The following is a 15,070-nucleotide window of genomic DNA, read 5'->3' as shown; positions in this document are numbered from 1 at the left end:
TTGAAAATGTGGTTTGTTACCGATGGAAACCTGTTTTGGACTTAAGACATGGATTTAGATGGTTCTTGGATTTGATGCAAAGGTGGAATCCAGCAGGTTCTCACAGGTTCCCGAGAGTAGGTTACTAATTATTTGTGTGTGCCGAGAGGGGCTTGCTATTTGGTGATTTTGCCACGTGATTTTTGCCTAAGTTACGCCCCTCCTCTCAGCAGTTGCGCGCAGAACTTGAAGCCGTCTAGCAGGAGGTGCACCGGAGTGCATGGCAGCCTGCGCCTGCGTGCATTCGTTTCCCGCCCAAGGACCGGCGCAGCGGCTGCGTCCTTGCCACAGCCCCGCCCAGGAATGCCCCGCCCCCTGAATGCCCGGCCACGCCCCCGTCGTGCCCCGCCCAGCCCCATTGGCGCTACTCCACAGTTTGAATCCCACCACCATGGGAACCTGTTACTAAAATTTTTGGATCCCACCACTGCAGGTATTTATTACCTAACTGTGTATAGTTATTATTCCAATGCACTGTTTAAGCTCATGACTTTTTTACAACAATGTTTCAGCTCTATCCCGGGATGAAGTCACAGCGCGTGCAATAATAGTATCGATGTATTAAGCCAGAGGAAGACAGTTGTTGAAAATGTGGTTTGTTACCGATGGAAACCTGTTTTGGACTTAAGACACGGATTTAGGTGGTTCTTGGATTTGATGGCTTTGAAACTGGAAGGTGAATTCTTGTTTTTTTCATCCTGTGCTTAACTGGAGAGTCGGCGTAGTAATCCAGCACAGGGAACTAAGCATGCACACATCTGTTTGGGATTTCTCTGTGTGCTATGTGAATTCACTGGTTGAATTACATCCTGGCAGCATTAGGTTTATGGCTCGATTCACCTCCCTCTTTCTTCAGATGAATCTTTCTTCAGATGCATGTGTTGGTTTTTGTTTTAAAATGCAATTTTTATCAAGTTTCATCAAATAAAATCAAAATGACAAAATCTCAAATTCAAAATTCATCAACAATTTCATAAGAGGTAAGAAAAATAAAGAACGAAACAATAAATCATTTCGTAAGTTTTGATCAATATCAGTGACTTCCCACTTTGTCGGCTATGGAGCAGCAGGGCCGTAGTGGTTAAGAGCAGGTGTGCTCTAATCGGGACGAACTGGGTTTGATTCCCTGCTCTGCTGCCTGAGCTGTGGAGGCTTATCTGGGGAATTCAGATTAACCTGTGCACTCCCACGCACGCCAGCTGGGTGACCTTGGGCTAGTCACAGTTCTTCTGAGCTCTCTCAGCCCCACCTACCTTACAGGGTGTTTGTTGTGAGGGAGGGGGGGAAGGAAAAGGAGATTGCAAGCCCCTTTGAGTCTGCTGCAGGAGAGAAAGGGGGGATATAAATCCAACTCTTCTTCTTCTTCTTCTTCTTCTTCTTCTTCTTCTTCTTCTTCTTCTTCTTCTTCTTCTTCTTCTTCTTCTTCTTCTTCTTCTTCTTCTTCTCCTCCTCCTCCTCCTCCTCCTCCTCCTCCTCCTCCTCCTCCTCCTCCTCCTCCTCCTCCTCCTCCTTCTTCCTCCTCTTCTTCTTCTTCTCCTTCTCCTCCTCCTTCTCCTCCTCCTCTTTCTTCCTTCTCCTTCTCCTCCTCCTCCTTCCTCCTCCTCCTCCTCTTTCTTCCTCCTCCTTCTCCTCCTCCTCCTTCCTCCTCCTCCTCCTTCCTCCTCTTCTTCTCCTCCTCCTCCTCCTCCTCCTCCTCCTTGTCCTCCTCCTCCTCCTCCTCCTCCTTCTTAAGACCTTCGGCATCCTCTAAATTGAGGCGGCGTTTTCAAACTGATTCTAATTATCTGAAACTTAATACTCTAAACGAAATTTCTTTTGGTATAAAGCAAAGAAAGAAAAAGAGGAGCGCAAAAGTGGGATGGGGATATAAAATCATTACTTTAATCTGAGATAATACTTCTCAATTCCCTACTAATTCTATTTTATTCCATCCTAATTTGCAGTTGCTTCGATATATAATCCAGAAATGGAGACCAGATCCTCATATGTGCTGCTATGATTAATTGTATGTACTGTATGGCATACAAATGATAAACCTCTTTTGTATATAGCCTTATCACACTGAATTTAAATGTATTTCTGCACAGTCTGGCAGTGGCTTTGTGAGTAGTCTTGAGGCATGGTAATTTAGCTTTCTGTTCCAGTTTGTACACCTACCCCATGTTGAGCTTTTAGTTTGTATCAGCACATAGCCCAACATCATTTCCACCTTCAAATCTCTTGGGGGTGCCGAGTCAGTGTAGTGTAGTGGTTAAGAGCAGGTGGACTCTAATATGGAGAACCAGGTTTGATTCCCCACTCCTCCACCTGAGTGGCAGAGGCTTATCTGGTGAGCCAGATGTGTTTCCACACTCCTACATTCCTGCTGGGTGGCCTTGGGGGAGTCACAGTTCTCTTGGGAACTCTCTCAGCCCCACCTACCTCCCAAGGTGTCTGTTGTGGGGAGAGGAGGGGAAAGGAGCTTGTAAGCCCCCTTGAGTCTCCTTACAGGAAATAAAGGTGGGGTTTAAGTCCAAACTCTTCTTCTTCTTCCAAATCTCCAGGTATTTTTCAACCCAGAGTTGGCGATCTTGTGTTCTGCGCACACTCTGTATTCTTTTGCTGTGTGTCGTAATCAGTTATTTTGCCGAGTTTCTTGACTTTGCAACGGCCGGCCAAGAGGGCTCTGGTAGAAAATATGAAGGTGGGGAGAAAAAGCCATAACTATCCTGCAATGTTTGCCGTGTGTCTCGGCAGCCGCAGGGTGTGAAGCCGCAGTCTGGGTCCTGCCTGCTTTGATATGTCTGGGCACCCCAGATAACACACTTGCGCCTTTCCAACAACTCCAAGATTAGAGATTCCAAGTAGGAAGCGGAACAGAAGAAAGTAAACATCACAAGGCATCTGGCAAGAGAAGGAAGAAGAGAAGAAGAAGAAGAGTTTGGATTTATATCCCCCCTTTCTCTCCTGCAGGAGACTCAAAGGGGCTGACAATCTCCTTGCCCTTCCCCCCTTACAACAAACACCCTGTGAGGTGGGTGGGGCTGAGAGAGCTCTGAGAAGCTGTGACTAGCCCAAGGTCACCCAACTGGTGTGTGTGGGAGTGCACAGGCTAATCTGAATTCCCCAGATCAGCCTCCACAGCTCAGGTGGTAGAGCGGGGAATCAACCCCGGTTCCTCCAGATTAGATACACGAGCTCTTAACCTCCTACGCCACTGCTGCTCCTACGTACAATTAAGAGACGAGGAACAGCTATTTACAACGGACCAGAAAATTGAGACTGCCCCTAGGGCAGTGATGGCGAACCTTTTCGAGACCGAGTGCCCAAATTACAACCCAAAACCCACTTACTTATTGCAAAGTGCCAACACAGCAATTTAACCTGAATACTGAGGTTTTAGTTTAGAAAAAACGGTTGGCTCCGAGGTGTGCGTTACTCAGGAGTAAGTTTGGTGGTAGTCGGTGGCTTTGCTTTGAAGCAACTGTGCATCTCTTCCAACAGGTGAATCACGACCCTAGGAGGGTTTACTCAGAAGCAAGCCCCATTGCCAGCAACTGAGCTTACTCCCAGGTAAAGGATTGCGCTTTTGTTCTTCGCATGAAAATCAGTGGGGTTTAACAGCGCTTAACAGGGTTACCTACACTGCTTCCCCAAAACTAGGTCTTAGGTTTAATGCTAATAATTGAGCCCAGCGGCCCAGGCCAGCCTAGATGTGTGTGGGGGGGCACTCTGTTTGCGCCTGCCCACAGAGAGAGCTCTGAGTGCCACCTCTGGCACCTGTGCCATAGGTTCGCCACCACTTCCCTAGTGAAACATGCCCAGAGCCCGTGACCAACATTGCTGGTCATTTTACAAATTTAGGGTGGCTTATATTTCTACATGTGAGCAGCAGTGGCGTAGGAGGTTAAGAGCAGGTGCATTCTAAACTGGAGGAACCGGGTTTGATTCCCAGCTCTGCCGCCTGAGCTGTGGAGGCTTCTCTGGGGAATTCAGATTAGCCTGTGCACTCCCACACACGCCAGCTGGGTGACCTTGGGCTAGTCACAGCTTCTCGGAGCTCTCTCAGCCCCACCCACCTCACAGGGTGTTTGTTGTGAGGGGGGAAGGGCAAGGAGATTGTCAGCCCCTTTGAGTCTCCTGCAGGAGAGAAAGGGGGGATATAAATCCAAACTCTTCTTCTTCTTCTTCTACATTATTCTCTCTCTCTCTCTCTCTCTCTCTCTCTCTCTCTCTCTCTCTCTCTCCCTCCCTCCCTCTCTCTCTCTCCCTCCCTCCCTCCCTCCCTCCCTCCCTCTCCCCCTCCCTCCCTCCCTCCCTCTCTCTCTCTCCCTCCCCCTCTCTCCCTCCCTCCCTCCCTCCCTCCCTCCCTCCCTCCCTCCCTCCCTCCCTCCCTCTCTCTCTCTGTTCAGCTATTTCCCCCCCACTTTCCCTATTTTTTCCACTCCTACAAAAGGGAGTACATTGGAGAGCAGCTTATTGCATTTTCATAATAGGAATTCTGAGAAGATTATTCTAAGTGGGGAATGAAAATGGATTTCATCGGCTGCTGGAGAGCCGCTTATATTAAGAGATGGGCCTTTGCTCCCGTTTCTATTCAATTCCCCTCGCTTTGCTGCTGAAGGCCAAACACTATGCATTCCGTTCAGTCCTGGTTGAAATTAGTGAAGCGGGTGCTGAGAAAACCTCTTGCGATGTCCTACAACTCTGCATAGTCTTGCTGTTTACCTGCCGTTGGGGGTGGTCAATGGCGCTACGTCACTTCCAAGGAAAACCTGGTTACGAGCGGTGACTCTAATCTGGAGAACCGGGTTCGATTCCCCGCTCCTCCCCATGACTCTTATCTGATGAACTGGATCTGATTCTCTGCTCTTCCATATGCTCTTCACAATACTAGAACCAGGGGGCATCCATTGAAAATGCTGGGGGGAAGAATGAGGACTGATAAAAGGAAACACTTCTTCACGCACTTGGCTTGGGTGATTGGCCCAGTTGCTTAGCAGAAGATGCTGCCACAGGAGGTGGGGATGGCCACTCACCTGGATAGCTTTAAAAGGGGCTTGGACAGATTGATGGAGGAGAAGTCGATCTATGGCTGCCAATCTTGATCCTCCTTGATCTGAGATTGCAAATGCCTTAGCAGACCAGGTGCTCGGGAGCAGCAGCAGCAGCGGAAGGCCCTTGCTTTCACCTCCTGCAGGTGAGCTCCCAAAGGCACCTGGTGGGCCACTGCGAGTAGCAGAGAGCTGGACTAGATGGACTCTGGTCTGATCCAACTGGCTTGTTCTTATGTTCTTATGTTCTTAAGCCTGCTGGGAGACCTTGGGCTAGTCACAGTTCTCTCCAAATTCTCTTGGCCCCACCTTTATGATGAGGTGTCTGTTGGGGGGGGGGGGGAGAAGTGATTGTAAGCCACTTTTGGACTCTTTTTGGTAAACAAAAGCAGGTGAAGAGGTGACATGGTAGCCCTGTTTAGATATTTGAAGGGATGTCCTGTCGGTGAGGGAGCAAGCTTGTTTTCTGCTGCCTCAGAGATTAAGACACAATCCTCCCCCTCAACAGGGGCCTACTGGGGTATTTTATCAACTTATCTTCTCCTTATCTCAGACATATTTTAATGCTGGCCCGACTGAATGCATTTCCCTTGTCGGTCCTAAAAGGCATGTTTCGTCAGACCCCCTATCATAAAAGGCCCACGGAAGGCCATTGAAACAGTTGAACATGTCCTTTTAGCATATGCCCCGCTCAGAAGACAGTATATCGCTCTCCATATTGAGAACTGTCTCTTATTGGTCAAGGCCAAGACTTTTCGCTTACTAGTGAGTTTGTGGCTGCAGTGGATTTGAAAATGGCAAAGGCTGGTTGCTAGATCAGACCTGATTTAAATGTGTAGCTGGTGGGGAGAAGAAGAAGAAGAAGAGGAAGAGGAAGAAGCAGCAGCAGCAGCAGCAGCGTAGTAGGAGTTTGGATTTATATCCCCCCTTTCTCTCCTATAAGGAGACTCAAAGGAACTTACAAACTATGTATTGTCGAAGGCTTTCACGGCTGGAATCACTGGGGTGCTGTGTGGTTTCCGGGCTGTATGGCCGTGTTCTAGCAGCATTTTCTCCTGATGTTTCACCTGCATCTGTGGCTGGCATCTTCAGAGGATCTGATAGTAGGAATGGAAAGCAAGTGGAGTATATATACTGTGAGGTCAAAAGGTGAGGCCCTCTGAATAGAGTAGCCTGGTATGTGAATCTGAAAAGAAGTCTGTAGCCGGATACGCCACCAGGCTGCATCTCTCCAGATACCAGCAAAGTCGAAGCCAGCTATCGGGGAAAATTACCGACCGCTAACGAAACAAAAGTCTGTAGCCTGGGAGTCACCATGCCAGGCTGCACCTATTCAGAAAGAACTCACTGCGGCCTCACAGCCTCCACTCCGATACTATCGATCCTGAGCTCTCAACCAAACCACTGCTATCGGGGAAAATGCTAGAATCCCCTGCCAACCCTTCCAGGCTCTCTGACTAACTCTAACAAACTCTTTTCCCTTCCTCACCTCACAACAAACATCCTGTAAGGTAGGTGGGGCTGAGAGAGCTCCAAAGAACTGTGACTAGCTCAAGGTCACCCAGCTGGCATGGGTTGAAGTGCACAAGTGAATCTAGTTCACCAGATAAGCCTCCACAGCTCAAGTGGCAGAGCGGGGAATCAAACCCAGTTCTCCAGATTAGAGTGCACCCGCTCTTAACCACTACACCACGCTGGACAAAGAATTGAAGGGATTTTATTTTTGCACAGTATCACGGTTCAATTGGGCGGCTGCCGCGTGACTCCCACCGATAGACATTTCTGCAGTCCAACAAGGGAAGGGGGAATGAGTCTAGTCTGTTCTTGCCTTCTCTTAGATCTCAAAATGTCAACATAATTCAGCCCTCAGTGTCAGCAGGGGCTGATGTATCCTAAATATTGACACAGCGAGTTCTGTTCACTTACCGTTTTTAGCAGCAGCAGAAATTCAAGTTAAACAAAGAGTGACTCATAATTCTTCCCGAACATCAACATTTGGAAAGGCTTACAAATGATGGGTATGAAGGCTCAAATCCTCATCTCAGGCAATTGAAGATTTGGTTGATACTGTTCCTATAATGAATTCTTTAGTGCTCTTGGCAGGGGCACTCTTTTTAGAATGGATCTCCCCAGTGGTGGGATCTAAAAATTTTAGTAACAGGTTCCCATGGTGGTGGGATTCAAACAGTGGCATAGTGCCAATGGGGCTGGTGGAGAGAACATGATGGGAGGTGGCCAGCCCATTTCTAAGGAGTGGGAGAGCATTGCCGGTAGGCCGAGGGGGGGCTGTGGCAAGGAAACGAATGCACCCAGGTGCAGGCTGCCACGCACGCCGGTGCACCTCCTGCTAGACTGCTTCAAGTTCTGCACGCTACTGCTGAGGAGCAGAGGAGGGGCGTAACTAAGGCAAACATCATGTGGCAAAATCACCCATTAGTAACCCCCTCTCGGCACACACAAATAATTAGTAACCTACTCTCGGGAACCTGTGAGAACCTGCGGGATCCCACCTCTGGATCTCCCTTCTCAAGGCCAAAGTCTCCAAAACTCAAAGGAACAGCCCATGTTCTATCTAGCAGGACCAAGAATTCGAATCCAAGATCAGGCTACGCTGTATTGTGTAGTAGTGGTTAAGAGCAGGGGCACCCTGATCCAGAGAACTGGATTCAATTCCCCACTCTTCCACATGAGCGACGGACTCTAATCTGCTGAACTGGGTTTGTTTCCCTGCTCCTCTACACGAAGCCTGCTGGGTGACCTTGGGCCAGTCACAGTTCTCTCCGAACTCTCTCGGCCCCACCTACCTCACAAGGTGTCTGTTGTGGGGAGAGGAAGAGAAAAGGAGTTCGTGAGCCGCCTTAAGACTCAAAGGAATGCTTTAGTACACCAACCTCCTGCTTTCTCCCTGACTTTTTTCTGACTCCTTCCATTATTGCAGGAAGTATTTGACTTTGCTGATTGGAAAGTTTGAATGTCAGTTCAATCTCCCACGTTTTCTTCCAACTCGTCCTCCTTCCCTATCATTTCTTGAATCTCTGGTTCTAGATTTTTGTCTCCCCAGACCAGGAAGTTTGCCTGTCCCCGTGTCCGTTGCATGTCCCCAATGGGCCTACTGTCCTCTTCTGGCTCTCTTTCCTCCTGACCCCCTTTAACTCTCCAGTCAGACTGCCAGGGCCCATGAAAATTAATTAAGCAAATTGCATTCATTCATGCATTCCTGCATGAATTGTTTTTTGGGGAAGCCTTATGAGTAGAATGAATGGGGTCTTTTCAGCAGGTCCCCCACCGCCCCCCTTCCACTCTGGACATTTGGAAACAAACGCTGCCAGCCCATCCTTCTTTCATGGCTAAAGAAAACTAAACAGGTTTGGCTTGATACTGTTGGGAAAGAGATGGTGGAGTGTTAAACAGACCTTTGGCTCAATCCAGCAAAGAATTCCTCACATTGTTCAAGAGAGAGAGAGAGAGAGAAGAGAGGGGGGAGAGAGAAGAGAGAGAGAGAAGAGAGAGAGAGAGGAGAGAGAGAGAGAGAGAAGAAAGAGAGGAGAGAGAGAGGGGGGAGAGAGAGGAGAGAGAGAGAGGAGGGAGGGAGGAGGAAGGGAGGGAGGAGGGGAGGAGGAGAGGAGAGGAAGAGGAGGGGGAGGGAGGGGAGAGAGAGGAGGAGGAGGAAGGAGGAGGAGGGAGGGAGAGGAGGAGGGAGAGGGAGGAAGAGGAGGAGAAGAGAGGAAGGGAGGAGAGAGGAAGAAGAGGAGGGAGAGGAGAGAGAGAGAGGAGGGAGAGAGAGAGAAGTGAGAGGAGGAGAGGAGAAGGAGAGAAGAAGAAGAGGAGAGAGAGAGAGAGAAGAGAGAGAGAGGAGAGAGAGAGAGAGGAGAGAGAGAGAGAGGAGAGAGAAGAGAGAGGAGAGAGGGAGAGAGAGAAGCGGGGATGCATCTCCATAATAATAAGAGTCAAACGTTTTGCAGCAAGGACCCATTATTTTTAAAAAAAATATTTTTGCATCTTTCTAATTATAACTGCTCGACCTATTTCGGTAGTGACAAAATATGCATCGAGGACCAAAAACACTCCAGAACATTTCTTTCAAATGCACGGCCATCTGCATTCGTTTATTCTTTTGGCAAGCAAAGCAACCATTTTTTTCCCAGAGGGACTTCAACGGATCTCTGTCAGGGTTGCGATGATCAGGCCACCTCCTTTAGGATACCTCCGCGAGCAATATGGCTTAGTCGTGACCTTGATCCCGAGTGAGTGAGTAAAATTCTTCGGGAAAAGAATAAAATTCCTCAGGACCCTCAAAATGGATATAGGCAGAGGTGGGATCCAGCAGGTTCTCACAGGTTCCACAGAGTAGGTTACTGATTATTTGTGTGTGCCGAAAGGGGGTGACTAATTGGTGATTTTGCCACGTGATTTTTGCCTTAGTTACACCCCTCCTCTCAGCAGTAGCGCGCAGAACTTGAAGCAGTCTAGCAGGAGGTGCACCGGCATGCGTGGCATGCTGCGCCTGCGTGCATTCGTTTCCCGCCCAAGGACCGGCGCACCGGCTGCATCCTTGCCAGAGCCTTGCCCAGGAATGCCCCACCCCCGAAATGCCTGGCCACGCCCCCATTGTGCCCCGCCCAGCCCCATTGGCGCTACGCCACAGTTTGAATCCCATCACCATGGAAACCTGTTACTAAAATGTTTGGATCCCACCACTGTTCCACCTCCTTTAGTATACCTCCATGAGCAATATGGCTTAGTCGTGACCTTGATCCCAAGTGAGTGAGTAAAATTCTTCGGGAGAAGAATAAAATTCTTCAGGACCCTCAAAATGGATATAGGGCTATGTACTGGCGTCTAGTGCCTTCCCTACCAGGGTCAGGCTGTCAGCTGTAGTGGAGCGAAAGACTTGAAGGGATGGGTAGGGCCCAGAGTAACTGGACAAGGGTTAACACAGCCCTTTCTCCCCTTCTCCATCCACCTTCCCAAAGCTTCATCCCCTAAGCTAAAGACATTTTCCAACAGGCAGCTAGCAATCCTATCTGGGAAGGGACCTTAAACCTCTCTTCACAGAAGGAGGTGGTGATGGCCACTAACCTGGATAGCTTTAAAAAGGGCTTGGACAGATTTATGGAGGAGAAGTCGATCTATGGCTCCCAATCTTGATCCTCCTTGATCTCAGATTGCAAATGCCTTAACAGACCAGGTGCTCGGGAGCGGCGGCAGCAGCAGAAGGCCATTGCTTTCACCTCCTGCAGGTGAGCTCCCAAAGGCACCTGGTGGGCCACTGCGAGTAGCAGAGTGCTGGACTAGATGGACTCTGGTCTGATCCAGCAGGCTAGTTCTTATGTTCATATGTTCTTAAGCTATCCCTGGTTGGACAGAGCTGGGTAAACTTTCTGGCTTTCTCCCTTCTCCAGCGCTTGGTTTCACTGCAGGGTATGTTCGAGATGACAGCCAAAAAGAAAAAAGATCAGAACAAAACACAAGCAACAACCCCCCCCCCCACACCCCCGGGATGAGCCCTGCGAACCCAGCAGAGCCTCAGAAAGAGCGCAGGAATGCCTGTGCCATCTGTGTCTTTCTGGGTGCACACGCTCACCTGTCCCCCAAGCCCCCGTGAGTCACAGGTCATGAGTTACCTGACTCACGGTCACAAGACATCCCAGACAAAGGGACAAAGGGGCACAAGCCCCCAGGTATGGATTAGGCCCAGACAGGAACGTTTCCTCCCGCACGTAGGCAACCCCATGGGTCATATACTATACAGTATTCTCCCGCTCTCCCGCCTCCCGATCCGCCCCTATGAAACCCTAATAAAAGGTGCCAGGGACTAGACCACAGCAGAGTTGCCAGATCCACGGATCACGCTTCCTGCCGCTGGCTCTCTCCACCGGATGATATCGCTGCGTCTTGCCTCTTCCTTGCGACCCTCGTGGGCCGACTCCCCCCCCCCCCCATCTATCTGGTTGCCCTCGGAATCTGCATCATTGGCACAAAGGACAAAAAAACTTTTTGGAAATTTTAAATGAGCATATATATTAAATGTTGAAGGAAATATAACAACAGTTCCCAACACGTGTAGATATGCGATCCAATGCAACTTAATAAAGTGAATAACAGCTAATCAATGTTGGCTAATTAGCTAACCAGATACATAACTACGTAGAAACATATTCTAAAACTTATGAAAAACAGTCAGAAATCCAACAGGTGAATGTAATGTATAGTCTTGATATCCTCCACTCATTGAGTAATCTGCCTTGTCCTGAAGCGATTAATTTTTTTTTCTTTTACCATGGAGGAGGACTCAAGGACATATCTTCATGAACTGTAGTCAGAAGTCCAACAGGGGAGTATGTTCTGGTATTAGTTACCAACTCCGGTAACATAATCTGTTTCTTCATAGACACGTGATGGAGAAGGACCAAAACATGCCCCTCCCTAAGCTGAAATCAGGAATCCAACAGGTGAGTTCAATGCAGTATTAATATCCAATTCTAATCACTGAATCATCTCCTTTTTCCTTTATAGGTAAATCATAGTGGAGGATAAAAGTGTCCTACAATTTCTAAAGATCCTCTGAAGATCCTCTGAAGATGCCAGCCACAGATGCAGGCGAAACGTCAGGAGAGAATGCTGCTAGAACACAAACCACACAGCACCCCAATTTCTAAAGACTTCAGACAGAAATCCAACTAGTAAATACAGTTCTTTCTTTCTTTCTTTCTTTCTTTCTTTCTTTCTTTCTTTCTTTCTGCTGCTTTCTTTGCTGCTGCTGCTGCTGCTGCTGCTGCTGCTTCCTTCCTGCTTCTTTCTTCCTTCCTTCCTTCTTCCTTCCTTTTAACACTTCTTCCTTTCTTTCCTTCTTCCTTCTTCCTTCTTCCTCCTTCCACCTGCCTGCCACCTGCCTGCCTACCTACCTGCCTACCTACCTGCTGCTACCTACCTGCCACCTACCTACCTGCCTACCTGCCACCCACCTGCCTGCCACCTACCTATCTATGCTCTGTCTATCTACCATCTATCTATCTATCTATCTATCTATCTATCTATCTATCTATCTATCTATCTATCTATCTATCTATCTATCTATCTATCTATCTATCTATCTATCTATCTATCTATCTATCTATTTTTGTGTACCGCCCTCCCCCTAAGGGCTCAGGGTGGTGAACAACAATTTTAAAACATACCTTAAAACATAGTAAAAGCATATTCACAAAAGACCCAGAACCAGTTTCTAAAGACTACAGGTAGAAATCCAACTAGTAAATGCAGTTCAAACCTCTTGTTATCGTGAACTGGAAAAAATATTTTTTACGCATCTTCTCAGAGCTGAAGATCTTAAAACCAGCCGAAACCTATACATGGATGAGTAAAGAACATTATAGGAATCAGTGCGATAGTGCTAGCCACGGAATAATACCAGCTACTTTTGGCATTTCCTTCACCGGTATCCACTTCACATCAATGAGAATTAACTCCTTCTGTAAACATCTCCAAACAGAAAAGGAGAGAAGCTCCAGCATGATAACAAATAGACTGTCGATCATGTTGGAGATGAGCCGAAATTTGCCAGTTCGAAGAGTCCTTAGGAAAGAAACTGTAGATTTCCTGCCCTCTGGTGGTGAAATTAAACACAGACTTCCCCAAGTTCCCCCACTGAAAAACGAATTTGAGACGCAGCCCTTTAAGAAACTTTGTACCACCTGCTCACCAGAGTCTACGTCAGGCGTCTTCAAACTATGGCCCTCCAGATGTTCATAGACTACAATTCTCATGAGCCCTACCACTTGGCCATGCTGGCAGGGGCTGATGGGAATTGTAGTCCATGAACATCTGGAGGGCCATAGTTTGAAGACCCCTGGTCTATGTAAAGCTTCTGGACCAGAGCATGTCCTTTTTGCTTGCTTCGCCGGTTTCGTCGCTCTTTCTTTGCTTGCTTCGCTACCATCGCCACTCTAGGGACTGATTTCTGCATTCTGAATCAGTTTTAATTAAATTTTAATTTTAATCCAGACCCCACCTGGATTAAACTCCACTTTATCAGTCTCGGAGTCCCATCAAAGGCAACTGAGGTTCACTGTTGAGGTTGACGAACCTAAGTAGGAGACATGTATTTTTGCTTTGTTCAGGCTGCCCTAATTCCTTATCAATGAGTTGGAGGGGATCCTAGAGGCCATCTAGTCCAACCCCCTGCTCAATGCAGAATCAGCCTAAAACATCTCGGACAAGTGTCCCTCCAGCTGCCGCTTGAAGACTGCGGGAGAGGAGGAGCTCACTCCCCGCCCCTGGCAGTCAATTCCACTGTTCAGTTCTGTTTACTGTAAATTCTTGTCCCCCTAATGTCCAGCTTGTGCCTTTCTACCCATGATGCCCATTATTGCATGCGCGATCATTTGCTGCCAATAAAAACGGCTCCCTGCCCTCCTCTACATGGCAGTTGTAGGAGCAGCAGTGGCGTAGGAGGTTAAGGGCTCGTGTATCTAATCTGGAGGAACCAGGTTTGATTCCCAGCTCTGCCACCTGAGCCGTGGAGGTTTATCAGGGGAATTCAGATTAGCCTGTATACTCCCACACACACCAGCTGGGTGACCTTGGGCTAGTCACAGCTTCTGGGAGCTCTCTCAGCCCCACCTACCTCACAGTGTGTTTGTTGTGAGGGGGGAAGGGCAGGGAGATTGTAAGCCCCTTTGAGACTCCTGCAGGAGAGAAAGGGGGATATAAATCCAAACTACTCCTCCTCCTCCTCCTCCTCCTCCTCCTCCTCCTCCTCTTCTTCTTCTTCTTCTTCTTCTTCTTCTTCTTCTTCTTCTTCTTCTTCTTCTTCTTCTTCTTCTTCTTCTCTTCTTCTCTTGTTCCTCCTCCTCCTCCTCCTCTTCTTCTTCTTCTTCTTCTTCTTCTTCTTCTTCTTCTTCTTCTTCTTCTTCTTCTTCTTCTTCTTCTTCTTCTTCTTCTTCTTCTTCTTCTTCTTCTTCTTCTCTTCTTCTCTTCTTCTTCTTCTTCTTCTTCTTAATGAGAGCAATCTTGTCCCATCTTAACCTCCTCTTCTCCAGACTGAACATTCCCATGCTCGTCAGCCCAGACCTCTAGACCATCGGTGTCAAACTCGCGGCCCTCCAGATGTTATGGACTACAGTTCCCATGCTGGCAGGGGATGATGGGAACTGTAGTCCATAACATCTGGAGGGCTGTGAGTTTGACACCTGTGCTCTAGACAGATAACCCCCACATAGATAAGTCAAACCCCCTTACACCATTCCGGCTCGATTCCCCACACTTACACATGAGTAGTGGGGTCTTATCTGGTACCCAGGTTTGTTTTCTACACATGAAGCCTGCTGAGCGACCTTGGGCTAGTCCCAGTTCACTCTGAACTCTATGCTGTTCCACATGAAGCCTACTGGGAGACAAGTAACAGGGATGTAATTGCACCTCTCTATTCTGCATTGGTCAGACCTCACCTGGAATAATGTCTACAGTTCTGGGCACCACAATTCAAGAAGGATATTGACAAGCTGGAACGGGTCCAGAGGAAGGCAACCAAAATGGTCAAAGGTCTGGAATCTACGCCCTACGAAGAGAGACTTAGGGAGCTGGGGATGTTTAGTCTGGAGATGAGAAGGTTGGGAGGTGACATGATAGTCATGTCTAGATATTTGAAGGGATGTCATGTCGAAGAGGGAGCAAGCTTGTTTTCTGCTGCCTCAGAGACTAGGACCCGGAGTAATAGGTTCAAGGTGCAGGAAAAGATATTCCACCTCAACATTAGGAAGAACTTCCTGACCGTCAGGGCTGTTCGACAGTGGAGTGCCCTAGAAGAAGAAGAAAAAGAGTTTGGATTTATATCCCCCCTTTCTCTCCTGCAGGAGATTCAAAGGGGCTGACAATCTCCTTGCCCTTCCCCCCTCACAACAAACACCCTGTGAGGTGGGTGGGGCTGAGAGAGCTCCGAGAAGCTGTGACTAGCCCAAGGTCACCCAGCTGGCATGTGTGGGAGTGTACAGGCTAAA

At 48.3% G+C, this 15,070-nt stretch overlaps 1 protein-coding gene across 1 annotated transcript in view; it reads right to left on the bottom strand.

The window, feature by feature from the left end:
• LKAAEAR1 (LKAAEAR motif containing 1) overlaps positions 1-15,070 on the bottom strand; it is a 32,697-nt gene that overhangs the window by 15,560 nt on the left and 2,067 nt on the right. Inside the window, exon 2 of the mRNA XM_048497926.1 lies at positions 8,064-8,237. Within this exon, the coding sequence (XP_048353883.1) occupies positions 8,064-8,237 (174 nt within the window). The remainder of the gene's footprint in view (positions 1-8,063; positions 8,238-15,070) is intronic.

This window comes from Sphaerodactylus townsendi, linkage group LG05 (genome assembly GCF_021028975.2).
Source record: "Sphaerodactylus townsendi isolate TG3544 linkage group LG05, MPM_Stown_v2.3, whole genome shotgun sequence".
NCBI lineage: Eukaryota > Metazoa > Chordata > Lepidosauria > Squamata > Sphaerodactylidae > Sphaerodactylus > Sphaerodactylus townsendi.
Note: the sequence above shows the minus strand (reverse complement) of the source record. Positions and strands in the feature narration are given on the sequence as shown.